The sequence below is a fragment of the Camelus dromedarius genome, chromosome 10, assembly GCF_036321535.1.
Source record: "Camelus dromedarius isolate mCamDro1 chromosome 10, mCamDro1.pat, whole genome shotgun sequence".
In the NCBI taxonomy this organism is placed as follows: Eukaryota; Metazoa; Chordata; class Mammalia; order Artiodactyla; family Camelidae; genus Camelus; species Camelus dromedarius.
Genome location: NC_087445.1, coordinates 69614601 through 69642180, shown reverse-complemented (window position 1 = coordinate 69642180; position 27580 = coordinate 69614601). Strand labels below are relative to the sequence as shown.

General features: G+C 36.7%; 2 protein-coding genes across 7 annotated transcripts in view; both read left to right on the top strand.

Moving 5' to 3' along the window:
• SCAI (suppressor of cancer cell invasion) overlaps window positions 1–10943 on the top strand; it is a 112301-nt gene extending 101358 nt beyond the window's left edge. Inside the window, exon 18 of the mRNA XM_031450448.2 lies at window positions 1878–10943. Coding sequence (XP_031306308.1) covers window positions 1878–2024 — 147 coding nt within the window. The 3' untranslated portion in view covers window positions 2025–10943. The remainder of the gene's footprint in view (window positions 1–1877) is intronic.
• Window positions 10944–12040: 1097 nt separating this feature from the next.
• GOLGA1 (golgin A1) overlaps window positions 12041–27580 on the top strand; it is a 45089-nt gene continuing 29549 nt past the window's right edge. For 3 of the 6 annotated variants that reach the window (XR_010382806.1, XM_031450442.2, XM_064490508.1), the window contains exons 1-10: window positions 12041–12165; window positions 12934–12983; window positions 13867–14166; window positions 18665–18755; window positions 20765–20839; window positions 21806–21903; window positions 23346–23378; window positions 25458–25586; window positions 26040–26209; window positions 26687–26798. Coding sequence is in view for 5 of the 6 variants with exons in the window: in XM_031450442.2 (XP_031306302.1) it covers window positions 14032–14166; window positions 18665–18755; window positions 20765–20839; window positions 21806–21903; window positions 23346–23378; window positions 25458–25586; window positions 26040–26209; window positions 26687–26798 (843 nt within the window). In the remaining variant the exon portion in view is untranslated. The other 3 variants (XM_031450444.2, XM_064490506.1, XM_064490507.1) reach the window with 3 other exon arrangements.

The following is a 27580-nucleotide window of genomic DNA, read 5'->3' as shown; positions in this document are numbered from 1 at the left end:
TTTTTTTTCTGCAGTGGCTAATATGCTCTTAATCCTATATCCATTTAATTTTTCATTTCAGGAATTGCACTTTTCTCATCCATAGAAGTTCCTTTGGGTTGTTTTAACATTTTCCATTTCTCTTCTCATTATATTTATGTTTTCTTTTGTGCCCTTGAATGAATAATAATACCTAAAGTCCTTATCTGCTAATACTATATTCTCTATCATTTATAGGGTTTTTTAAAAAGTTTTTCATACTGGGTAGGGGTCTCATAGTCCTAATTCTTTGTATGTCTAATACTTTTCTGTTAGACCATGAGCATTGTGAATTTTCTGATTCTGAATTCTGGATTTTGTTGTTTTTCTTTAAAGAGTGTTGGGCTTTGTTCTGGCAGGAGTTAAATTACTTGAACATCTCTTTGACCTTTTCATGGCTTGTTTTTAAATTTTTAGGGGTAGATTTATTAGGGTAGCATTCAGATGTAGACTTATTTCAGCCTAATACTAAGAAGCATGATTTTTCTGGGGTGTCTTTCATGTGTTGCCTGTTTTAAAACATATTCTCCACTCTGGGAGGTGTTAGCTCAGAATTCAGACATCTCCCAGCCCTGTGTGAGCTGAGAGAATTGTTCAGTTTAAAATAGTCCTCTAGTGGTTTCTGGTTTTGATTTTTTTTTCTCTATTTTTTGGATTTTTGAACATTTTATTATTGTCACTCCTTATAGTATTTAGTGTGATAAAACAAAAATTTGGTCTTTGTAATGTGTAATGATTGAGGCCTACAGGCAGGAGAGAGATAGAAACAGCATTTGAATATATGGACTGTCTTGTTAGATACATAGAAAAGTAGTAACTTATTTTTTCAGAAAATTTTAAATACATGGCAAAATTGTAGTCTATAGACATGACCAGATGAAAAAGAATTTCCAAATGAAAATCACTTGATTCTTGAAATTGTTTCCTTTTGCTTCCATGTAATTACAAAAACTATTTTCTTTTTTCTTTTATTCCTTTTCTGTCCTACTTTTTTGTTTTTTCCCCTGATCATTCATCTCTCCTTTTAGAGACTCTTTTTCACTCTCTTTGCTAATATTCTCAGAAATCTTATCTATTTTCCTGGCTTTAATATTTATCTCCATGCAGGTTATATCAGGGTATATGTTATATAGGTATATGTATACAGTATATAATATGACATAAACTGCTCAAACCTGTCTTCTCAGACACAGCCCTGAATTTTCAAATTCTACTTGAGGGGCAGTCCTATTGGTACAGCCCTTTACCTCAAACAAAATATGCCTAAAACCTGAAGCTTTATACTGTCACCAAATTATCTCCTCCTTTACATCTCTTTTTCTCTGGGTAGCTCTCAACTCTTCTTTCAAGTTGTCCATTCCTGAAATCTTACAGTCATTTTTGACACCTCCTTCTCCTATAATTAATTGCCGAAGCCCATTTTTTTTACCTTTTCTGTGCTTATGATGTCTTTTGTCTCATTTTAATTTCCACTGCAATATATTTATTTATTTATTCATTTAAGAGATACTTGTTGAAATTCTATATATGTTAGGATTTCCCCCCCCAGCAAGTAGGAATTATATGGTTTCCATAATATAGCATAGTGCCCAGAAATGATAGGCACCTTTAAATATTTGTGAAATAACTCACTAAATGAAGATATTGGGTTGAACCATATGAAATTATCATTTTTTAGGGTCAAAATGGTCAAATGTCAACAATTTCATATGTTCAACAAATCTATTACCAATATAAATGAGAAAAATATGTATTAAGTTACTCCTTAATATTGTTAATGTGAACAGTAATACTATTAATGTGTATAATTTTATTTCATTAAACTGTAATACTTGACTTTTCTCTTCTTTGCCTACCAGGAAACACGAAATTATCCAGAATCATATCCACAGCTGCCAAGGGATGAAACAGTGGAGAACCCTCATCTCCAGAAGCACATTTTGGAATTAGCATCCATTCTGGATGTGCGAAACGTGTTCCTTGAGAATACCATAGATGACTATTAAAACAAAAATCCTCTTGTTGAAACAAGTTTTCATTTGCCACAGATTTTAAATGGTGCAGTTTTCTAATGTGATGAGAGACACATAGTGGTGTTACTTAGTTTTTATTTTTCAATTTAGGACCACCATTTTAAAAACAAATGGAAAAAAATGTTCAAACTTTTAGGGTAACTGTTTTAAAATACAATATTTCAGGTCTTTTAAAAACTCGATTAATCTTGGAATTTTTATTTTTGGGTTTTGAGGTATGAATACTTACCTCCAACATCTAATCCTACGTTCAAATAGTCACTATTCTGACCCTGAGAAGAGTAAATCATTTATTTTTGTATAATGAGGAAAATCCAGCTCTTATACTTGGACATTAAAAGTGTGGATTTGAAAAATATGTAATTGTTCACAAAGATGAAACTAGCCAGCATGGACTACTAAAAATCAAGAACAGAGCCCTTCCATAATATTTCTTTTCATTCCATTTAGTAGGTAGAAAAATGTGTTTCTTTGAAGCATAATCAAGATAGTTCTTGAAATCATTTAATTCATTTAAATACTGTCAAAATTTCAGAAACTGTAGGATTGATTTGCATCTGAGAAGCTGAATCTTTAATTGGGGTCTTCATATGTATTATTTGGAATGTGTGAGTCTTGTATTGTCATGAGATATGTTTGCATATTTTGATTTCTTTGTAGTCTTTGAATGCTGGAAATGAAAAAGAACAACTTTTAAATATTTCATTCAAAAAATCAGATTGTTGGTTTCATAATACAGTGTTTCCATAGGAATCCTATTTAAGCCCTTATTATTTAAGGAGATCAAGTTCAGACACTGTCTAGATGGAAGTCTGTGGCATACAGTACAGAGTTGATACATAATCTTTTGTCTAGTTCAGATTTATGAGACTTCAAAGTCAGAAATGTTATTAATTTTAGTTGAGGGTAACTGAATTGTTATTTAACCTAAAATGGAAGTTGCTTTTGCATTGACAATTTGGAAATAGGATTTTTTAAAATTCCTTATCTTTAATATTTTATATTCATGCACAAGTTTTTTTAATTATTTCAAATAGGGCCCAGTGTATAATATAAAGATTTTTGTATTTTTATTCCCTACCATCCCCTTCATAATTTCACAGGCACTAGCTGTGACTTTTTTCCCCTTTTTTTTGACTCCACAGGATTCAAGCTTATAAATCCATGAATCAAAATGTCCTTCTGCCTGATTTTCTGTACAGGCTCACATTCTGCCTCTGGTAGCCCCAGGGGAAATGAGATGATGGCTTTTGGTACCTCTTTCGTGTGTCCCTAGGGAAATTTTACTGTAACATTTTTAACTTGGTTTTTGTTTCTGACACTGAGAATTATTTGGGTCTAAGTTATTCATAAACTTGTTCCAATTTGCTGATTTTTCATCTGAACTCTTGAAGTTACTCATCTTGGGCTTGGGGGATGTTGTAGGGTTTTGTTAATTTTTAAAAATTATTTTTTGTTTGTTCTTTTAAACACTATTTCAGAAAGCTTTGGAAAAGTTACCCCAGAGAGAGAGTTCCTTTGCTAGCGGGTTGTCTTTATCAGATAAAGACTGCTTTCTTTCTTTCTTTTTTCCCTCAGTACATTAGTAAACTTCATAGCTTTCCTTTCATAGCAGTATTCACCCGGACTAGAGCAGTAGACTGTCCTTAGTCTTCTGACCTCCTGTTTCAATTCCCTTGAAGTTCTGTGCCAGTAATGTTCCAAACAACACTTATTCGTCTGTTCTCTGATGCTTAATACAATATTTATCGTCCTGAGCTTTATCCTCACCTGATTAACATAAAGAACACTGGTCTGAGGACTGGGAGACCTGAGTTCTAATTCTGGCTTTCCTGATAACTAGCTTTATGCCCTTTGACAAGTGTCTTCATGTCTCTGCTTTTTAGCACTCTCATCTGCAAAATGAAGGTGTTGGTCCAAGGTTCTATCCAATCCTATGGTTCCATAATTTGAACTCTTCATTCCAAAAGACACTGATTTTCCCCACCCCTGCTACCTGGAAAGCTAGTTTCCCTTATTTTTGTATACACAACATTTTCTTTTCTAGATCATGTTTACCTTGTTTTTGTTCAAGAAAATATCTGGGTCCCACTTAGTTGTTGTGGAAACGGTTCAGAGAGACAATCTCCTGAAGAAATCAGAGCTTTTGTTACTAGAAACATGTTTATCTAAGAACAAGGGGTCTTAGAAATCACAGCTGGGGCTTACAGAATGACATTGCTCCTTAAGCTAATAGTAGTGTAATTCCTTACTGGTGGTTAAAGATCTGAAGTGATCTTGAGAAGAAAACTGACCTAGAAAATTCTAAATTATTATTTTATTCATGCCTTCAAAATATGTGTATTGAACAACGACTATACTCTAGATTTTGTTTAGGCATCGGGGAAGCAGACAAAGTAGACTTAAAAATCCTTGTCTTCAGGAAGCTTACATTCTAGTAGGAGGAGTCAGGCAATAAACATAATAAATGTGTAAATTTATGTCAGAAGGTTAAGTAGTATGAAGAAAATTTAGAACATGGTAAGGGAAATTTTTCATTTGTTTTTAGGCAGAGAATAATGTTTAAATGAGTGGTCAGGGTAGGCCTTATTGAGAAGGTTACATTGGTGCAAACACTTCATATTTCTTTGTCTTTTTTTTTTTAATTTTCATTATGAAAGTTTTAAACATACACAGAATTTAATAACCCTCTTGGGCCCATTACCCAGCTTCTACATTTTAAGACCTTACTTTAATCAAGGAAGGGGAAATGAAAACGGACAATCACTCACTGGGATCAAGATGGCAATGGCAAAGAATCTCATTTCTCAATAATACTGCTCCCCTTTATGAATATAAAAATGTTAAACCCTTCATTTATTTATCTTTAGAATTCACAAAGATTTAAATTTGGGGACTAAGAACAAAGCAAGCAATAGGAAAGAGCACTTCTTTATTTTCAAATTGCACAAACTCCCCCTGGAGATTCTGATACAGTCTCTCACCTCGTTTAAGAATCACTGTAAACAAAATAGTATAACAGTGCAAGAAGTCAGTTATGTACTAAACAAAATTAAGCACAATGGGATTATTTTCTCTTTCTTTATCCTTGTAGTTCTGAAGTTGGTAATGCAACTGTCTTCCCAATTTTACAGAAGAGAAAGCTAAGACCTCCCCCCCACCCCGAAAAAACTTCAGTTTATTCATAAAAGTACAGCTGGAACTAAAACTCAGATCTCCTAATCTCCGCCCAGTCTTTCCAGGAGCTCAGGTTGCTTTCTATAATGAACAAGAAAGAAATAATTAGAGATTTATATTTTGGCACAAAGGTTATGGTATTTTTTTAACATATCAAATATTAAAACCAGTAAATCAATCAGCCGTAGCAAATTTTTATTTATTAATTACAAAAAATCCACAAGTCAGACATTTTAATCTTTGATTTTAGCCAGGATATATTCTTTGTGTGTGTGTGTGTGTGTGTGTGTGTGTGTGTTTTCTTCCTAGGAAGTGGTGCTCTCAAAACCTCTCAAAGCACATAGAATTTATTGTACCCTTTTTGTTTTTACCAAGTTGAAATGTTTTGAGATTATAAAAGCAAAGTGCAATCTAGAGTCATGACTGAAATTTTCCTGGTAAAGATCTGGGTTTTATCTTTTCCATACTTACGGCTACTCTGTTTTCTTCTTGCAGTAGAATTCCCTGAAACAGATTAAGTGGTGATTGAACTGAATTTCATTGAGATAAAGGGAAAAGCAACAAATCTGATTTATATATCAATCATAGAGCTTTCTTTAGCATTCTTCTCCAAATTTAATCTCTGACCTGTGTTTTAATTAATTGTGTTTAATTTAATTTCTGTCTCTTTGAAGGGTTTTGGACTCAGTTGAAAAATCTTCTACTTAGTTATCCACAGAGATTTGTAGTCAGCCACTGAGACTTGTAATCAGCCTTATGTGCAGAGGACATTCTGGACAGGAAATATAGTTGGGTATGAAGGTCTGCAAACTTGGCTACTGCCTGTGATTCAGAACCACCTCCCCACCCTAAGTGAGTAAAAAGATTTGATACGAATATGAATGGTATGAATCTCCTGGTGATATTTTGGGTGTATATGTTCCTGTATGTTTGGAGAGTATTAAGGGTATTTACATTGAGGGCTCTTTTGTTGTCCTTATTTATTTGAAATTTTTTATTTGCAATGGCATGTATATATTTTTGTGATGCTAAATGCAATCTCTGTGTATACTTTTTGTATATATGTACATATTTGTAAATATATTGGTATGCAATGATACAGTATGTGTATATTATATACCCATACCCATTGTGGGCTGAATTTATTTAAGTTCTGTGAGGACATCATAGTGGCATTGTTCATGCTGCTGTAATTAGGTTGTGGCTGTATCTCATTCATGAGCCTCTGTTTTGAGGGGCTTGTGTTTGGGTAAAGTGGGCTAATTTGGAATTGAAATTAGGATACGAAGATCTTAACAGAAAGCTGGATATTCTTAGCTTTAAAATCATCTGCCAATTTCCATTTTAAACTGATGGTAAATTAGTGATATAAACCTGAAAAACTGAAGTATGTGAAACTGAGACACCAGCAGGTTTTTAAGCTATATTAGTCCTTTATTTTCTTGACCATAATTGAGTATTATTACCGACTAGTAAAGTATGTATTTACATTGAGAATCAAGGGGCAGTGGAAAAAATTACTTTGGTCACATTTCAAAATAGGAAAATGTCCTTTAAATAGGGAAATGTGTTCCTAGTTGCGATTTCAATATCAGATACCAGATTTTAATTTTGGAATAATTTTTTTCGCCAGTGTGTCTCATTTTATATCTGTCTCTGTGAGGCAGAAAAAGGGGCATTAGCTAGGGAAAGGCTTTACCTAGGTAGGATGGAATTTAATGAGGAACAGGAGGTTGATAATCTGTATATTTGCAGCAGCTATGATTATTTAGTCCTGTTTTGGCATTTCTAACTATAGATTTTTCTTATTGGAGTTGCTTATCAGATGAGTATGCTCATCTGAGAAAATGCTTCCAATGAATAAAATGCCTCCGGTTGTATTTCTTTGTCTCTATGAGACCACTGTGTTCTGCAAATTGATATATTCACACATGAAGTAGGATTTTTAATATTGGGTGCATGGTGTGCTGTAAAATTGGGGCCTTCAAACTTCTACCAAGGATGACAGGTAGGGGGGGATAAGAGGACAGTAAATATGTGCAGTGCCAATTTGTGAACCTACGGAATATCACAGAGATCAATGTTTGGTTATTCCTGCCCTCACTGGGCATGTTTATTTGCATGGAAGAGTGTAGAAGATGTTTAATATACACTTGATACACTTGAGTACATTTACCACAGAAATTAAGTAGAGGTTTTTTTGCATGATAAAAATATAACTGCAAAGCAACTGTTTACCCCATTATTTTTCAGAAGATTAAATCTATCTGATCCAATATTACATTATCTTAAAGAGAGAAGTCAGAAGTCAATTTTACTGTCCTCCAAAATGTTACATTTGCCTATTTATTGTATTTTTAATGTAACAGCCAATTATTCATAACACTTCTCAATTACAGTGTTAAATTTAAGTAGTTATAATAGCCTTTTTCTTAAATAAATATTAAAATTTGGTAATGTACTATTTCTGAAAAAAATCAGTGAAAGCATCCATAATGTCTGCTGTTGTGTTGTTTTAGTAACCAAATCATTCATTGCAGCTGGTGAGTAGCAGAGCAGATGTTGTGCTATTTAAAAGCCATGGAACTGATTCACACTTAGTATAGTCATTGATTTGAGGAGAGCAGCAGCAATAAAAAGTTAGTAGATGAGATTGACATTGTGACTATGACCTCTGGCTCTTTAACAGTTGTAAAACTTGTTACTTTGCAGTAAAATAAGAATTGGTTAGAAAACCATCCCTTTCCCCCTATTCTCCTGTCATCTTAAATGACACTTTATACCTGTTCGTGCTGTACCTCCAGTCCTTTCCTGGATACTGTGACCACTTTACTGAAGAAAAAAAATTTTAAGGCAATTCATTTTCCTTAAACTAGAATTTCAAAACATAATATTATACTATATCCCAGCATCACTGAATTTTTGAACACAGAGACTTATTGAGCATACCCTGTGTTTAAAGAAAAAGAATTGATGTGTGAATGGAATCAATCACCTATTGAAGGGAGGGGTATCAGAATGATGTAGGGGGACATACCCTTAATTGGGTAAAGATAAATGTATTAAATTAAGTATACCTAGTTTGCTGGTGCCATAAAAATATTTCCTTTGGAATTCTGTAGATATGAAATATTTTCTTAAGCTAAAAATTGGTATTTTTTCATTTACTAGTTTGGTGTAATACTGACTTTTGAGAATTCCATTTCTGCATAACATTGTTACTTAATCACTGATTAAAGCACCATTTCTTAATTTTAAAATGCTTTTGTTAATTTCTTTTGTGTTTTTAAGTTATTTTTTAAATTAATTATCAACTATTCTGAGCAGTATGATTTTTTAAAACATTTGAACAGGACTTTCAGATTTTTTTTTTAAAGCAGTTGGAGGTATATTAATTCTGCACTCTAGATTCATTTAACCATAAAGCCTGAATTTGGTCATAGAAAAAAACTATACATTGGGAATATTTTCCTATTTTTGGTGGATGATTCCAGTCTGTATCCCAAGACAATCATCTTTTTAGGTGTAGTATTGTCTGTTGAGACATTGGTAATTTCAGGTTCAGAATTTTTTTTTGGTTTTCTGATAGGCTTTATGGAATGAAAGTTAATACACTGAGTGTTTATATCACTTTTCAGAATGAGATAGGGAATTATAGCTAGCCTTCCTATAGGTCTGCAGTAAACAATACTTAAAGTTTTATATTATATCACTAATATTCTTTTATCTTTTGAAACTGTTGTGAATCTCCACTTGTCCATGATTGAAAATTAAGACTTGTAAACATTACAGATTGACCCATAGGTTTTCTCAAAACAACGAATCAGTAAGATCGACCATTGTAAAATGTGAAATGATCATTTATGATCATTGCAAAGTAAAGATTTCCAAACTATATAGGAATAACCAACCATTCTATTTAAAAAAAATCTTATTCCTACCCTCCTTTACATGTTACTGACTTTTTTCCAGCTTACGTGTTGTAGTGCACTAAAAGTCTGCAGGAAAAATGTTTTAGGGCAATAAGAATTTTTATTACTATTTCTTGCAGAATGAGTTTTTTTAAACTTGTTTATTTTTTATTAAAAATTACTTAATGGATTGGTAAAATATTTTAGGACTTTGTGTTTGTGCTTTTTGTAGTTCTTTGGTTACATTCCTCTTGTCACATGGATCATATGGCTAGTTCTCCAGCTGTTTTTTGTTTGTTGTTTTTTCATAAACCTTACCATTCAACAATCAGAAAGACATTTTTTGGAGGCTTCATCTAGTCGAGGTAGAAAGGTCTTAGGTATTAGAAAAGGCAGGCACAATGTCCTAACATTTTCATAGTAGAGCTTACAAGTGAAGGAATTTATCCAAATAGGTTATCTTCATTTTGTAGCACCAGTAGAAATAGTGGTTTCATTAATCATTGAATCTGATGAAGCAGTTTTAAATTATTTCTTACTTTGCTCTAAAGAATTTTGTCATTTCAGGCCACATTATTATTTTCCCTGAGAAGTTACCATTGTAAGATTGAATACCTTTTTCTTTATTCAAATCATCACTAAAGGTTAAGATAATCAAATAGGAGTTTAAATAAGTTATATTTGATCTTTTTTCCCTGAAAATAATGGTGAATCTATTTGTCTATATTATGAATATTAGGCAGAAATGCACTTGTTTCAATCATAGCATAAATTAAATTTGGAGAATATAATTACTTGATTTTCTAGTGGTGTGAAATACTTTTTAAAAATTGTGCTTGTCTGTAACTGAACTGTTATAGAATTGTAACACTATAGGGATTATAGAGTTATATTTATTAGCTCTCTTCGAGAGATTGAAGCACAATAACTTTCATGTAACAGTTCTTATCCAAGTGCTGCTAATCTGTTGTGCAAATAATTAAGCTATTTGGTTGCCTATCTAGCTATTCACAAATCACTGTAATCCTTGAGACGTAATCTTATTGTTCATTTGTATTAAATTTTGGGTATTGTGGGTTAATACTTTAGAACAAAATCCATCAACTCAGCTCTGAGACAAACCATTTGGATTCATTAGTTTTATGTGTTCTTAGTAGAATAAATTTTGAAGGGGCTATTTAATACCAATGACTAAGGGGGAAATTATATTGTCAATATCACTTGAACAATTGTGGTATTGTAAAAGTCTTATCTGTTGTGTTCCTAAATTGCTTAAGCCATACATATTCTTAAGGATGTTTTCCTATTGTGTTCCTTTTTCTGCTTTGTCTGTTATGGTTAATACTTAATAGATTTTAGAAATTGAGAAGTTATTGAAATACTTTATTTTCTTGATCATCACTTTTGACTCTTGTGTGGCGTGTGATTTGTCATAAAGGATAGTAAGCCTTTCACTACTTCACTAAATGAACTTCAGCGTAAACACTGTGATTCTGCAGAGCAGATTCAGTAGGCCCTTGTCTTTCCAATGTTCTCTTCTGTTTTATGGCACCTACCACCTTGAGGACGCTTAAATACTAGAGGATGGAAAGTTAAACGTTGTTTTGATGTTTATTGAATAACAAGATTACAGAATATTTGATTTTTGTTGTCAGCGTATTGAAGACATTTTTGCATTAATGTTCTCTAGGAATGTGACTACATTCATCAGGTGTGAACTCTTGTAAATGAATTTTGTATCTTGAATTCACGTATATACTAAGTGTATCATCAATATAAAAATAAACATTATTTGCTTACAGTTTTTGCTACTTTTTCAGAATTGTTATTACGTACTAAACTGATAAGAGATTGCCTCTTTCATATAATGCCTCAGACACTTTGAACAATCTTGGGGTTGTGGATTCGATGCTTATTGTTTTAGTTTGTAAATTTCTTATGCGTCCTAGGGGTGGTTTTTCCCTTCCCTTCTGGTGGTCAGAACTGGGAAACGCGGAGGGAGGGATTGTTTAAGGAGATTGGGTGGCAGTTGCTGGCTCTCTGGTGTTGGGTCTGGGCAAGAACTTCCACGTGGAATATCTGCCTTGGTTGGCATTGAGGAGTCCAGATACATGACGCAGGCTACTAATTTGTACTGTAACTTTGTAAAAGGCGGTTTTACCTCTGGATTTTCTTCACTGTCAGAAGTTACAGGCCTATTAGTGGATAGTGAAATGAATGTAGTAGGCTGCAGCCAGCGTATTTTTTTTTTAATGAAGTGCAATATTCAGAGTATAATACATAGTATAATAAGGTGTGATTCTGAAAACTTCTTTCAATGATACATTCTGGGTCCTAGGCTCCAATATAAAATGTATAACCTACAGTAGGTCCCAGGCACAAAACTAAAACACCAGTTACAAGGCGCGTGCTAGTCCCAGTACTAATTTATAGAGCCACGGGATTCTGTGTGAGGAATGAGGCAGGGACTTGCAGTGACAAGACGACTGTGTGTGATAGGGATGCGCCTGTAAGTAATGCGCGGAGAGAAATGGAAACTATTGGCCCAGCCTGCGGTTTCTATACCGCACAGCACACGCTAGCCCCACCCCACCAATTTTCCCTTTTGCCACCAGGCTCCTCCCACTTTCCCAGCTCCGCCCCGCCCCCTTTACGAAAAAAAAGGAAAGAAATGCTTCGGCCACCCAGCCTCCCAACGCGGGTCAGGCCGCTTGCTGACGTGGCGGGCCGGCCTAAGGGATCACCCGGCCCCGCGCCCGCGCCCCCGCCCCCGCCCCCGCCCCCGCCCTCCTGCGGTTCTAGCCCAACCGCCGCCCGGGAGCTTGAGGCCGTCAGCCGCGGAAGGTGCGCTCAGGCGCATGCGCGCGGCAAGCCGGCCCTACGAGCAACCGCTTCCGGCGCGCTGGTGGAAATGCGGTTCCGGGTCGCTGCTCTGCTCGCGGCCGGCCTTGGTGGCTGGTGACGCGGGCCGGCGCTCAGGAGAGGCCCCGGAGGCGGGGCTCTGTCGGCTGCCCTGTGAGCGGCAGGTGCGCGGGTGGGGGCCAGAGATGCAAGCAGGCCACTCATTCTCCCGGTGGCCTCGGTGTGTCCCCAAAGCGGCCCGGACTGGGTTGCCCAAGACCCAAGGCGGGGGACAGTACAGGGGTGCCGAAAAGGCGAGGGTGGGGGCAGAAACGGGCTACTCGGCCTGGGAATCTGGAGCCTAGGGTTCCGGAATTCCCTTCTGCGTGAACTTGGACAAGTCACTCTTCCTTTCTGGATCTCAGTTTCCCTGCTGTCAAATGGGAGAGTCGTTGGGTCCCTCCCTTCTTTGACAGTCCGGAAGGAGCCTGAGTGAGTGCGATCCAAACTGCCGTGGCAGGTAGCTGACCCCCGGGCATTAAGCAGCTGTCTCTTACCCAACTTAGTGTGAGTCGAGGCTCTGGGGTCTGGCCAGGTAAACAGTGTGTGAATGTCAGAATCAACTGACAAATAAATGCTGGCCCTGGGAAACCTTAATCTCGTTCAAGTTGTTTTGCTCAGGGCTTCCAAGGTGAAGTGAATTTAGCCGTTTACTTCTGTGAGAGATTCTATTCTTTGTGCCTATAAGTGAAGCTTTAAGGCAAACCACAAATGCAAAGACCAGGGTGAGGGAGGGTAGACCACCGAGGATTGTGGCAGTGACAGATTTTTTTTCTCCCCCTCACCTTAATCCTTCCTCCCTCCTCTTTCATTCTCCCGGCCCATCCCCCCATCATTTTGGCCTTACAATTGAAGAGAAATATCCAATGCATTTTATTTTTGTCTTCATGCAGGACAGAAAGCTTTGACCTCCAAGCTGTTTTAAATCTAGTAGATAAGCCAGGTGAGTAGGTGGTTTACAGACATTGAAGGTAAAGTTTTTGAAGAACTGTACAGACTTAAATGGATAATCTGGGGTGGTAAGAAGTCATTTGTAGATCTTAGAGCAGAGCTTAGATATCCTCAAAACATCAGAAGTTAAGATTGGAACCAGAATGTTAATGTTTCGTACACCTTTGGGAGGAAGAGATGTTTGAATCTCATGTTGAGTATCATTAAAACATTCTGAAGAAATGAAACTGACTGAGGTAATTTTAATCACCTTTAAAGAGAACCACACAGCTTTTCCAGGAAATATTTAAGGATATCTGATACCTTTACAATATAGTTGTCTGGCTTGACTGCTTTTTTAGAAAAAAAAGTTGTCAGCTTTTTCTAGTGAACAGCTGATTCCAAACCATCTTGGAACATTAGAACATTAACCTTTTCCTTGTATTGAGTTACATGTTTTTGTCTTCATCTTATAAAAAAAATCAAAACACTAAACTGTAGTTAAACAATATTATTGGGGGAAGGATTCAGAAGCATTATGTTATGTTAATGTCTGCCTCGGCAAATTTTACTTAATGTGTTACATGCCATAGGCAGTGTGGTGTAACAAAAAAAAATGAGTAAGGACTTGTGAGTCAAGAGTCCTGGATTCAAATGCCAGCCCTGCACTTAGTTGCACAATCTTTGGCAGATTACTTCTCCTTGAGACTTGATTTCCTTATCTGTATATGCATATGTAGCACCTGAGTGCTTTTTAAATGTTTAGTAATTGTGTTCTATTAAGTGTACGTGTAAAATTATGAAATTTAATTTTGAAACCTGAAACTTAACAAAGCAACCCAGATGTGAAATCTCTCTGGTGTTTAACTTAAAGCTTTGTTTCATCTGATTTGTAGAAACTCTGTTGCCACAAGCCTTTGGCCTACATTTCAGTGGGAATGCTGCTAGCTTGGATATCTGGAACTTTTTAGACACCTGTCTCAGAATTCCTGGTTGCTGGCCTAAGGACTACTGTAGTGGCCCAAGAGCTGGTCATTGGTGCAGGATACCCACACAGCAAAATGTTTGCAAAACTAAAGAAGAAAATTGCAGAAGAGACTGCCGTTGCCCAGAGGCCAGGAGGTGCGACTAGGATCCCACGATCAGTGAGCAAGGAATCGGTTGCCTCTATGGGAGCTGACTCAGGAGATGACTTTGTAAGTATCTTCTCTAGCTTTTAATATTTGGTATAGTCTCAGTATATTTTTAACCTACTATCTCAGGGAATCTTTCCAGTAAGTTTTTTCTTTTAAAATTGCAAGATACTTTGTAGTTTATATCTGATTCTTCTTACTCTGAGGTGCTTTTCTGTTTCTTTTTCTTACTTTTCATGTCCCTTTCTGTATTCTCTACATTGTCCTCTTGGACTCTTTTTCCACCTATATACCTTGTGCATCATCTTTTCCATTTCATTTCTCAAAATGCTTTGGCCTGTTGTCTCTGCAGACATAGATACTTTAAGTCATTTTTGATTAGCAAAATCTTTGAGTTTGGTGTGGAATTAGCTAGAGAATTAGCACTATTTTATTGGGAAAATTGATGAAAAGATGGCACTGATGGCTGCATCATATCTTTTATTTGTAACGTACATTTGTAGTCAGAATGATTTGAGGATGCTGCTGTCTTAAATAAATGTCATGCCTAAGGATTGAAATTGTATCTGTGGCATATGACACGATCCTCTTAAACTCAGTTAAATAAAAAAAAGAACAATTTATAATGCTTTATATACGAAAGAGAATATATATAATGTAAATGTAAAGTGCAAAGCATAAAAATAAAACTAATACTTGTTAGTCTGTCACCTACCCAAGGAACAGAACATTTTCAATACTGTTGAAGCCACCTATATGCTCCTTTCCAGTTTCCTTCCCCCTCCCTCACCTCCAGATAGCCATTGTCCTAAAGTTTGTGTATATCATTCCCTTGCTTTGTAAAATACCCTGCTAGATATGTATACATTCATAAACAATTTGCTGTTTAATGTTGCTTATTTTCAAACTTTATAAAAAATAATATACTATCATCTTTTGGGGCCTTTTTTTTTTAGCTCAACATGTTTTTAGAATGCAAAGTGATACATGAGGTTGTGGTTTATTTATTTTTCCTGCTGTATAAGATTCCAGCATTTAAAAGGCCACAATATATCTCTTGTCTTCTCCTGGTGATAGATACTTGAGTTGTTTCCATGGTCAGATGAGTCGACCTCCTCCTTTCTTATGCTACCTGTTCAGGTCAGATTACATGGCAGAAGCTATTAGGTTATTGGGCTGGAACAGTAAGATTACCAGATCTAAATTATTGTTGGCTCCTTTATTTAACAGGAAATATAAGTGCCCATTTGATCACCAGGCTGAAGTATGTAGTTTTAATGACTGAGTTCTATGGCAGGAGTACTTGATTTGCCTTCATGCTGACTTGCTAAATGAAGTCTCTCATCTCGAATGTATTCTAGATACAGAGATTGGCCCCCAAGTTCAGGACATACTTCTCTATATGACTTCTAAAGTAATCTATTTGAACTTACTGTATATACATTCTGATCCTCACTCCCTATCTCCAGACCCTGATATCTTACTGCATGTATTTCTCCAACTACATGCCTTTCCCCTGGTATTGCAGTGTCTAAAATGAAAAAAAATTGAATTATTTAACTCCACCTCCACATATGCACCTTCATCCCCTAAGTCATCAGCAAGAAACCTTAGAAGCATTTTAGACTCTTCCTTTCTTCACTTCTTGGTGTCCAATCAGTCAGCAAGTATTTTGGCTTCCATCTCCTAGCTGCCTTAAGCTTGCCCTCTTTACTCCATTTATTGGTAGTCCATTTACTTCCATTTTGTTTCAGGCTGTCTTTCTTTCTTGGACAAATGTGGTAGCCTATCTGGGCTCCCTTCCTCCAGTAACTCCCCAAGGCCAAAGCAGATCTGTTCATGTGTCTGCAGTGCTTAAAACTCCTCAGTGGCTTGCCCATCATCTTCAGAATGCAGTACAAACTCATTATTATTGTCTAATGGTAAACTCCCATGGTCTTGTCACAGCTTCCTATCCTACCTCACCTCACAGCTTCCCTACACCCTGTGCTCCAGCACTGGTCAACTGACTGTGCTTTATGGAATGGCAACTTTCCTTCATGCCTACTAATGTCTGCATGTGCTGTTTCCTCTCTGGAATGTCTCCTGTCTCCAACTCTTACTGCTGCCCCTCTCACCCCCACTACCCTGTATTGCTCCTGGCTGAATTTCATCCCTTGTCTCCTGCTTGTCTCCTCCTCCCCTATGATGGCACCTGTTACACTGCATTGTTGTTGGTATTTTGCTCGTTTGTCTCTTCCGCTAAACTGGGAGCTTCATGAGAGGCAATAGAGTGTAGCAGTTAGGTGCTCAGTTCAGGTTATTGCCTCAGACTTGGATTTGATTCCATTCCATCGTTATTGTGTGACTTTGGGTAAGTTTTCTCACTTTTCTATGTCCTGGTTTCCACATATTTAAAATGCAGATAGGAACATTACCTGTCTTTATTAAAGTATGTGTGTCAGGATTCACCCCTAGGTTCGATTATTTATTAGAAGAACTCAGGACTCAGCATACAGTTTTACTCACTGCTATTATTTATTGCAGTGAAAAAAATTATTATGAAGCATAATTAGCAAAGGGAAAAGTTGCATGGGGGAAAACCTGGAGGAAACCAGGTACAAGCTTCCAAGAGTCCTCTCCCAGTGGAGTTATATAGGATGCACTTATTTCCCTCAGCAATGAATTGTGACAATACAGGATAAAATGTTTTCCACCAGGGAAGCTCATTAGAGACTTGGTGCCCAAGGATTTTACTGGCGTCTAGTCATGTAGGCACCCTCTGCCTAGCATGTACCAAAATTGCAGACTCCTCGAAGGAAAACAGGTGTTCAGCATAACCTGTATTTTTTTTGCACAATTTATTTAGGCACAGTGAGCCATTCTTACCATTTTTACCCTTGTAAAAAGTTCCCATCAGCCAGTCAGGGGTACACTTTACAAGCAAGCCTCTCGAAGGATAGCAGGCTCAGGCCTGTGATGGTAACTCTTTCCTGGATAGTATATAAAACCCTTAGTGTTCTGCCTGGCCCTTAATAAGCACTTCATAATTAGTAGTTGCCATAGCTGCTGCTGTTTTAGGTATGGACTTCATTTCACCACTATTCCCAGTCCTTAGCACAATGCTGAGAATAGGTGTCTCAAAAGCAGTGATAATTGTAACTTCCACTACTAATAGATGGTATATATTAAAACTAATTATGTGCCGGGCTCTGTTTTAGAGACTTGACAAGGATTGATTTATTTAATCCTCATCACAGCTCTGTGAGGTAAATTATGTTTGTTGTCACAATTTACGTCAGAGAAAACCAGTGCACAGAGAAGTCGACTGATTGGTCCAAGTTCTTATAGCTTTTAAGTGCTGAAGATGGGACTTTAACCTGGGCCTTCTGACTCTAGGGACTCCCTTTTAACTATACACTGTATTGAGTCTGTGCAAGTTGGATGAGTAAGTAGCTAGGTGGGTAAATGAATATTTAAAGTGAATTGTTCAACCACCGTTCAAGACATTTTGGCAATAAATGAGGAAAACTAAAGACTGGCTATTAGATACTATTATTTTTTATTTTGTTTGGTATAATAATGGTGTTGTGGCTATAAAGAAAAATGTCCTTAATTTTTAGAAATGTTTATCAAAGTATTTAGGATGAAATCCCATGATGTCTGCTATTTAAGATACTTCAGTAAAGTGGGGGGTATAGCTCAGCGGTAGAGCACATGCTTGGCATGTACAAGGCTCTGGGTTCAATCCCCAGTACCTCCATTAAAAAAAAAGTACTTAAAAAATTTTAAAAGTAAAATAAAAATTGATGGAGCAAATATGGGAAAAATCAACAATTGGTTTTTTTACCTTTTTTTTAAACTTTTTTTATTGAGTTATAGTCATTTTACAATGTTGTGAATCAGCAATTGTTGAAATAGAGAATGTTCACTAAACCATTTTCCCTACTCTAATGTATTTTTAAAATTTTATAATCTAAAGTGAAAAGATAAAGTGAGTTATCTATTAGCAATAGTAAGCAGTGCCCAAAGTAATAGTAGTACCCATATGTTTTAAGATAATCTATATTGTTGGGGAGAATTGATGTCTCATTAATATGCTGATTTATTGAATGTATGTTACCTGCTAAAGCTTTTGATGCATTTCAGAGCTTTAGATTGACATCTCTTTGTTTTATAGATGAAGATTCTGAAACTTTATCAATGTCAGTGATAGATTCTTCATCACAGACCAGCCTTTGATCCTTTGCTAAAGAACTTCTAAATAAAATTTTTTTAATTTCCTTTTTATCACTAAAAATGTATTTTTGTACTATGTGTAATATGATCATAATGGATTTGTTTGCCACTGTGTAGTCTAGCATGTATACACACACTCACAATTAATCTTTCGCATCTTTTATCTCCTTCATATTATAGATGGAGTTAGTGTTGCTTCTACTTTACTGGTAGAGAAGCTTTTCAGGGATCACTTAAATAGCAACCGAAACTAAAATAAGAGTTCTTACTTTTGGTTGAGTACTGTGGTGTCATGCTGCTGAAAACCCATGTATGAATAAAACTTCTATGTCTATGTCAACAGGCTTCTGATGGAAGCAGCTCCAGAGAAGATCTTTCATCCCAGCTTTTGAGAAGGAATGAACAGATACGAAAATTAGAAGCCAGACTTTCTGGTATGTCTGAGAACTCATAAAGAGCGAACAAAGGAATCTTGCCTTGTCTGACCTGCTCTCCCTATAAAATAGCCATATAGCATAACTTCATAGTTATTTTGATGTATTTCAATTTTCTGAGTCAAAAAGGAGCAATTTGTACCTGCTTTGTTCCCTTTCTTTCTTAGTTGTACTGAATAGTGTAAATTCAAAACTGAATTTTACAGTTAAAAAAAACTTACATTTTTCTGCTCCTGAGGTTTCTAGCCATGGGTATAAAAGATACTAAAAGTATGTGTAGACTAGATTTAACCATTTTTCATCCATTAGCATAGTTTGCTTTCAGGTGGACAGGCTTAGGGGCTGCTATTTACAGGGAATAGCCAACAGATGTTATATTATTCAGCAGCAGAGAGGGTCTGGCTCTACGTTGCCACTTGCTACAGCTACATATCACCTGTGTGTCATTCTGAGTCTTTGGGCCACTTTTCAATGGTACTTATAACTTCAACATCTGTATAAAAACTGTAACTCTCATTATGTCTTTTGTGTGCAATTTACAATTTACGCAACCTGCATTGTATCCTTTGCCTGAGCAGAGCATGTTTGTGGTAAAATTGTGGGTTCTTATTTTGGTGTCTGCCAGTGGATACATTTTGAAGTCTTCATCCTATGAAGTGGTCAGTGGTTTCTATGTTTCTTTTTGTCCCTTGGCCTTATGCCCATTTTATTGGAGCCAAAGTAGTAGGCTACAAAACTCACATAGTTGTGTGTAAAATATTTGTTTTTGTGTATTTATCAAAGGTCTATAGTATAGCTCACAGATACTAGATAGTCCGTTATCTCATTTTGTCCTCACTTTAGCCTAACAAGGCATAGGGAGGTTAAGGTCACACAGTTGTAGGTGGTAGAGCTGGGATCCAAACCCAGATTTGCTTGATGTTTGAGTCCATTCTACAGTCTGCTTTAAACTCAACTGTTACTATCCTGTTACACCTACCTATAAAAAATATCAGTAACAGAGGTGAAATAACTACGTTTGTTCAATGTTGGGGAGAAAGCTATAAGGTAATATGCATCTTCTCTAATACAGAATGAAGAATAGTTTGGGCTTGACTGATGTTAGAGAGTGGACAGGGAAGGGAACTGACATTTATTGAGCCCACTTATGTGCTGGATATTTTCCTGCAGGCTCAGTATGCATAGCAGCTACCTTTCATTGAGCACTGTGCTCCAAGTGCTTAAGGCATATAAAGCACTTAGTTTATTATCTAATTAAGGCATATAAAACATTTACCTTATTATCTAATGCATCCTTTGAGACAGGTACAATTAATATCATTTGATGAATGAAGAAACTAATACTTAGGATCAGTAATTTGCTTAAGGTCTCTTAGCTGAGGATGGGGACTTGAGTTGGGATTTGAACTAAAGCCTGTCTACTTTTCACTATACCATACTGTCTTCTTTGGCCACCCAGGTAATTAATTCTAATTTTCACCTTTAATGTGGCATAGGCAGCTCAGTTCTGTGTAGAAAGGAAGCTGCCTTTTCTAGAGAATTGAGTACTTTCACTGCAGAGGCAATACTGTGGTAGGATGTTTGCTATTGCCCTAACCACTCTCACTCAGTTGGATGAACTGTAAGTGAATTGTTTAATGAATTCCCTCTATCCTACTGCTGAGACTAGAAAGGAAAGTGAAGACTGAAAAGTGAAATTAAGTAGTGGGATTATACTGATTTTCATAGCAGGGCATTTCTGATGACTAGACCAAGCCCAATTCTTGTTCTCTATCAAGACTAAACAAATCTGCCTGTGTATTTGCTGTTTACACTGTAGGTAATTTGTAGTATACCTGTTTGCCTGTGTTTTTCATTGTTAATGGGAGGCTGTCTACCTAGCTTTCCTTAACAGGAATGGTTTTCAGGTTGAGAAAATCATCATCATTTTCATTCATTTTTTTGTTTAATTAACTTCCTTTCCTGATGTTTGTCCATTCCTGGTATGTGCGTCACCCTCCTCACCCAAGACTATGCTGAACAGGTCCGAAACTTGCAGAAGATAAAAGAGAAGCTTGAAATTGCATTAGAAAAACACCAGGATTGTACGTATTGTTTTTTTCCTGCTTTTTTCACTCTTTCCAGGATTTAGTTTTTTGAAATGAAATGATAGTATATGGTTAAGTTTTTCCTTTGTCATTGCTCAAATCTTCATTTTGTAAGTAGTGTACTTCTTAATTAAGTTAATATAACATTTGTATGATATTTATAAGCATACAGTTCATTCGTTGCCTTATAGGCATGCTTCTTAAGAGAAGGTCATTATTTGTATCAGGTTGTTTCCATCCAGTTGACCAGTTTATTGGCTGCCTTTAGGTTTTAGTAAAATCTAGCGCCTGGTCCTTGGGCCTAGAGTAAGACTTTGGTTCTAGGCGTAGCTTCACTGCTGCTGTGTGTAGTAATGGGGGAAATCTCTGTCATCACTCCTCTGACAATAGAACATACATTTTGTTTAGTCTACCTTAAGTCATATGTTCTCCTTGGTGTTCAATCCAAGAAAGATGCTAACAGAAGGAGGAAGTTATTTTTGTTGATACAATATATAGTTAAAAAAAATTTTTTTTACGGAAAATAAAGTGAAAGAAAGAGTTTTTGTTTGTTTATTTCACTTTATTTTGACTTTTGCTTTTGTTTTTAATTCTGGTAAAGTAGTAGTAGCCATCACTTAGCAACAGCATTGGTATTTTCTGGTAACCAGCCTAACTCAGTGTTCTATCACTGTATCATTTGAAGAGTTACCTTTTGGCATCTTCTTAAATGTTTATACTTGACCATTATTTAAAAAAAAAAAAACAGGAAACAAACAAAAAAACCCAAAAAACTGGTCTTTTACTACGGCCAAAAAAATTCTGGGGAAGTCAACATGAATCAGGTTTTTCCCAGTCTCCTAATCCACTTATATGACCTTGGCCTTTTTTGTTAGGTGACAGTTGTAAAGTAATCACATGGGCTATTTGTCATGCTGTTTCTGAAATATTTCCATATCTCAAATAGAGCCTCTTTGTTAACAGCTTCCATGCGGAAATTTCAAGAGCAGAATGAGACGTTCCAAGCCAACAGAGCCAAAATGGCAGAAGGACTGGCTTTGGCATTAGCCAGAAAGGACCAGGTATCTTATATGTGGCACTGCCCAGGACTGGTGGAAAGATTTCACTTAGTGACAGAATTTAAAAAATCATGACATAAACCTGATAGCAGATATTTACAACCTAGGAAGCAGGAATGCTAGATAAGTTCTTTGAGATTTCATTTGGTCTCGGGGTAGGAAATTGTCAAGAAGCTTTACAGTTAAAATTATGAAACGTATCCAGAATGTGAGAGTATCATTTTCCTCACCTATATAGCTTTATAAAATGGAGAAGGAAAAAAATGTGTTCTTAATCTAGTGGCGAGCCCCAAGATAAGGAAAAAGGTCTCTGCCCACCAAAAATCTGTCTCAAAGCCTTGTCCCAGAACACTTGCTTTTATAGTGGAGAACATGCTGTCAAGCTAGCCATCGTCCATGAGGTACATAGTTCTTATAAACTCTGTTCCCAAGTTTATTCAACCCAGAGGGGAACTCCTATAATCTCAATAGAACCATCCCCTAAAAGATGCTGAATGAATGACAATAAAAAAGAAAAATAATACTGTTACTGGCTATTACAATGATCATGAAGTATATTTTATTCAGTAGCATTTTAAATTTAAGACAAGCATCAAACCATTGTAATGATAATTTTGATATATTAAGATAGGGTCAATTTATTACATTTCATTTATGTATAATATATAATGTATTTCATTATACATTAATGTATAATGTATAAAATGTATAATATGTTTCATCTGCAGTAGGTGGGGTGGTTGTTTGGCTTGCTTTACAGTGTGTGCTAGTCATCTAGGATATTCACTAGCCAGAAAAACAGTCATTCATAGTGAATTACTATGATATGAGTATATACAAATGAAGAAATAATCTAAAATTGGTGGATCCTGACTGTAGGCAATTGGATATTGGCTTTTGTACCAGTGGTTATTTTTTCCCCTCTTCTGTGATTGGTGAATAAGGTGCATAATCCCTTCTCCTTTAACTTTACCAGATGGCATAAAGGATACTAGTAAAGTCAAGATGAGAAGGAAAATAATGATCAGGAGCTGCTGAAGACCACCTCCCTTTTCAGTAAATTAATTTTTATACATCAGTTACAGAGTTACCGACTCAGCTGGCCTCAGCCACCCATTCCCAAAGAATAGCAGTACTCCTGGGAAGACACTCAGCCATAAGCTGAAAGCTGCATCAGAACAGCTGGCACAGCTTTGTTGGGTGCTCTCCTTAGTGAAAGTCTACAGGCTTATTTGTGCTCTAGAATTTTTTATAAATTTCATTTTATTCTCCTTTTAGGACTCTTGGCTTTCTTACTATTAAGCCAACTTAATGGTTTTTTAAATTTGCTGTTTGTGCGATTGATTGGTTGCTCTTGGTGGGGAGTTGGGGTTTTTGTTTTCTGAAAATCTTGATACACTGTTATGCCTCCCTAGAAACTATACTTTTTTTATTGTTTGTTTTAGGAATGGTCAGAAAAAGTGGATCAGCTTGAAAAGGTTAGTTCATCTTTATTTTTGTCTCATTATGAATTGGCCACTTCCCGGGGGTTGGGAAATGGTTTCTCCAGGACCCAGTGTACTGATTGCTGTACCATCTCTTGGAAGCAGAGCACTGGGTGTTTAGACACTGACTTGGAAAGCTCATGTCTTCCTTGTTCTTGGTGGGTGTGCTGGTTATGTTTTGTTTGCCCCTCCCGATACACTCTCTACTCCTCTCTCACCTTTCTCTGTGTATTTGAAGGCTGGTAGGGACTGCATCAGCAGGGCTGCATTGCCCTCTGGCTTCTGATTGAGTTCTGCCAGTGGGGAACATCAAAAGAACTGTATGTGGAAGAGTGTGGTCAGAAAGTATATTCCCCCAGCCATCTCCACGTGAGATCCCTTCAGTTTGGTTGCATCCCATGGCCAAAGGCCACAACTTCAGTTGGACCTTTGGTTCACCCTCTGACATAGTTTCTCTCTCTGTGTTTCTTGTAACCTCTGCATCCCTTTGCCCTTCATGCCCAACTGCGACTAGTACATCTTCTCTTTTGGGTTATCTTACCCCACCCACAGCTTTGAAAACTACCTTTATTAAACTCTCTGCAAAATACCTAATTTGAGTCTGTTTTATACTGGGCCCTGCTTGACCTGGTGGTGACTTTAGGAATACTTTTTGAGGAGGCAGTGAGGAAACAGGACATTCTCAAGGCTCAGCATTGAGCAGATAAGAGAACCTCTTAGCTAGACACAAATGAGAATTTGATTATTCTAGCACCATAGCTTGTGTAATTCTGTGTAGGTGCCTTTACATAATGTATTCCTGGCTCCCAGACATGAACAGGAAGATGAAATTTCATGCCTACAATTAGAAAAACATTTCAATTTAAAATAATCAATAGTCAGTTTGCTCAGACTGAATTATGTGCTGCTTCCAGTTCATTCCTTATTTTCACTGAGTGCTCCTAAGTTACTCTTTATGGTAGAAAATTATTTCTTAGATTGATATACTCAGTTGTAAAATATATTTACTGTTAATTTTATTAGGCAGGTGAGTTTTATTATTACTCCATTCTTGAGATGAAACAAAGTTAAACCAGCAATTTTCTTTGTGTGTTCTGTAGAAACCTGATTATCAGGCTATCAGCATCCCTTAACATATTTATGTAGGGAAAGAATTACAGAAAAGTCAGAACTATCTCCCAAAGAAACCTGTGCTTAAAAAATATGTATCTAAACATGATGTTAATGATAGTCTTCTTAAATATGGAGGTACGGGTTAGTTTAAAGTTCTCTTGTCTTGAAACTCTTTAAGACTGTAGCAGTGGCAATTCTCATTGGACTGTTTTTCTATCTTTTAAAATTATGGTAAAGGGGTATCTGTATAGGACTGAACTAAATAAAATCTATTTCAGTTCACTAAGAGGATTTTTCTCATTTTTCCTCCCCTCCACAGAAGGGGCTGAAGAATATTTTAGACCAGGAAAAGAGTAATGCGACATCTGTGTAGGTCTTTGAAGCCACTGTAATTTTTGGAAATGTTATTTTTAGACTGTTGTAATTTCTTTCCAATCAAGAATTGGAAACTGCAACAGCAGGGTTTGTCCTGAAGAGAATCTATCTCTGGGACGCTATCATCTAGTAAATTGTAACCTGCTGACACCAGCCATGTCTACTTTTTGTTGACTTGCTATCTGAACTTACTAACTGAAATCATTTCTACTTAAATGCTTTTAATTTTTAAGGGCATTCAGTCTTGTTCCAGTTATTCATGTTACTCAGCCAGTTCAGTACGTCACTGAGAATAGACATGTAAAATGAATATCTGGAATTGCTAATCAAACTTGTGCATTTCAAGTATGAAGTAATTGTTGCTTTCCTTCCCCTTTTCACAACTATCAGTTAAAACATACTTATTTCTAACTAAAAGAATTTGTAGATAATTTTATAAATGATTACTGTAGAACTTCCCATTATCAATGTATCATTGCTACTAACAGATTTCCTTAAGATTTTCCTTTATTAAGAGTTCTGCTTACATAATATGGATTTATAATGTCTTAGTTGCCTGAGCAGATACCTTTTTCTTCTGTATAGGAGAAAAAGTTTCTGACAGCTCAGTTACAGGAAATGAAGAACCAGAGTTTGAATCTTTTCCAAAGGAGAGATGAAATGGATGAATTAGAAGGTTTCCAGCAGCAGGAGCTAAGTAAAGTAAAGCACATGGTACGCATTTTTGTTTTACTAGCTGAATCCTGAATAGATGATTAGTTACTCTGATTTTGCTAGTCATCACTCCCTTAACTGCTGATAAACTTGCCTTCATAGTCTTTGATATTAATCATATTTGTATGTTTTTCAATTTATTATAATGGAAAAGTTCTGTTTGAAATGTTACTTTTTCTTGTTAAAGTACTCAACATATAAGACCCCTTACAAGCTCACAAAAAGTGAATAAGCAGGAAGGATATAGCTTAAGTGGTAGAGTGCATGTCTAGCATACACCAGGTCCTGGGTTCAATCCCCAGTTCCTCTCTAAAAATATAAAATAAAACCCAATTACCTCCCCCTCCAAAAAAAAAAAATAAGTTAATAAAAGTTTGTCTTATTGGTCCAGATTTTTTTTAACATATACATTTCTTAGTAGTGGCCCAGTAAAACTTTCTGTCTTTGTACCAGCTTTTAAAAAAAGAAGAAAGTTTGGGGAAAATGGAGCAAGAGTTGGAGGCACGAACAAGAGAACTAAGTCGCACCCAGGAGGAGTTGATGACCTCCAATCAGATGTCATCAGACTTAAGCCAGAAGCTAGAAGAATTGCAGAGATACTACTCAGCGCTGGAAGAGCAGAGGTTCTTGCTTGGTCTGTGGGGCCCGTGGGAAGTGGTGTTAGGGTAGCACTGGCCGTAGCCCACCCATCTTCCCCTGTTGCTCACTGCATCCCTTTCTGATCTAGCTCTGGCAAAGTCTTCTGGACTTATCTTTACCTGCCTAGGGCTTTAGGACCCCTCACCTCCCCTAAACCATCACCCATCTCCCCTGCTTAGGCTTAGAACACCTCCAATCCTGCCAAGCAATTTAGTATTTTGAGTTTCTGAGCTTTTGAGTAGCCAAAGGCAGATCAGGATTTCTTGCTTAAACCTGGATGGGATTCTTCTCTTGAGGCTTCTGTTTCAGAGAGAGCCAAGGAAGCTTCTCCACTGATAATCTTTACATGGCTAAAGTTTGCAGCCCTAACATGTAAAGAACCATTTGTATTTTTCTTGTGAAAGAATGCATCTTAGATGAGATATCCAAATTTGTTCATTGTCTGCTTTCTTTCAATGAAGAGATCATGTGACAGCTTCAAAAACAGGTGCAGAAAATAAGGTCACAGCCCTGGAGCAAAAGGAACAAGAGCTCCAAGCACTCATTCAGCAGCTTTCCATTGACCTGCAAAAGGTAAGTAGGGTACTAGGAGCAGACCCAGGTTCCTAGGATTCATGAAAGGGGTAAAAACTAGATCTCTCAGAAATTTTCGCCTCAGGGTGGCTGGTGAAACTTCTGTTTCTCATGCAGTCCATATTGCCCTAGTTCCTGACCTAGCCAGGCTGTGTTCACATGGAGGTGGCCACATAGCTGAACAAGGGTTGCTTAGCAAAAGAGGTCGGTATTGTCCTAATGGGAATTCTCAAAGCACACCAGTTGATCTATGCAGATATATAACGTACCATGTCATGGACCTTGAGTGTAAGAAAACACAACAGTGGTGGTTGACGTGGCCACACTTATACCTTTGACATACCTGGCTCTAATCCATTTTGTTCAGAAACACATAAATGGTACCATTACTGTTTGTTTTTTTGTTTGGCCAATATACATTTTTTGCCCTCCTACTCTAGGCTTGTGCTAAATTCTGAGAATATTAAGGTGAATGATAATAATATTATTACTCACTGTAGAGTAATAATATTTCTCAGAATAAAGTTTCTCAATGGTATGTTTTTTTTTTTAACATTTTTTATTGATTTATCAATGGTATGTTTCTTTTCACTATTTTGAACAGAACAATTTGTATTGTGTGATTGTCCCTTGTACTGCAAGACATTCAGCTTTCCTGGCCCCTGGGTTCTGAATGCTAGCAGCATCCTTCAGGCATTTTGCCAGTCCAGCCCTTCCCCTCATGTGACAAAATACCCCCTAGCAGATGGTACCACAAACCCTACCCTCTCCCTTGGGAACTG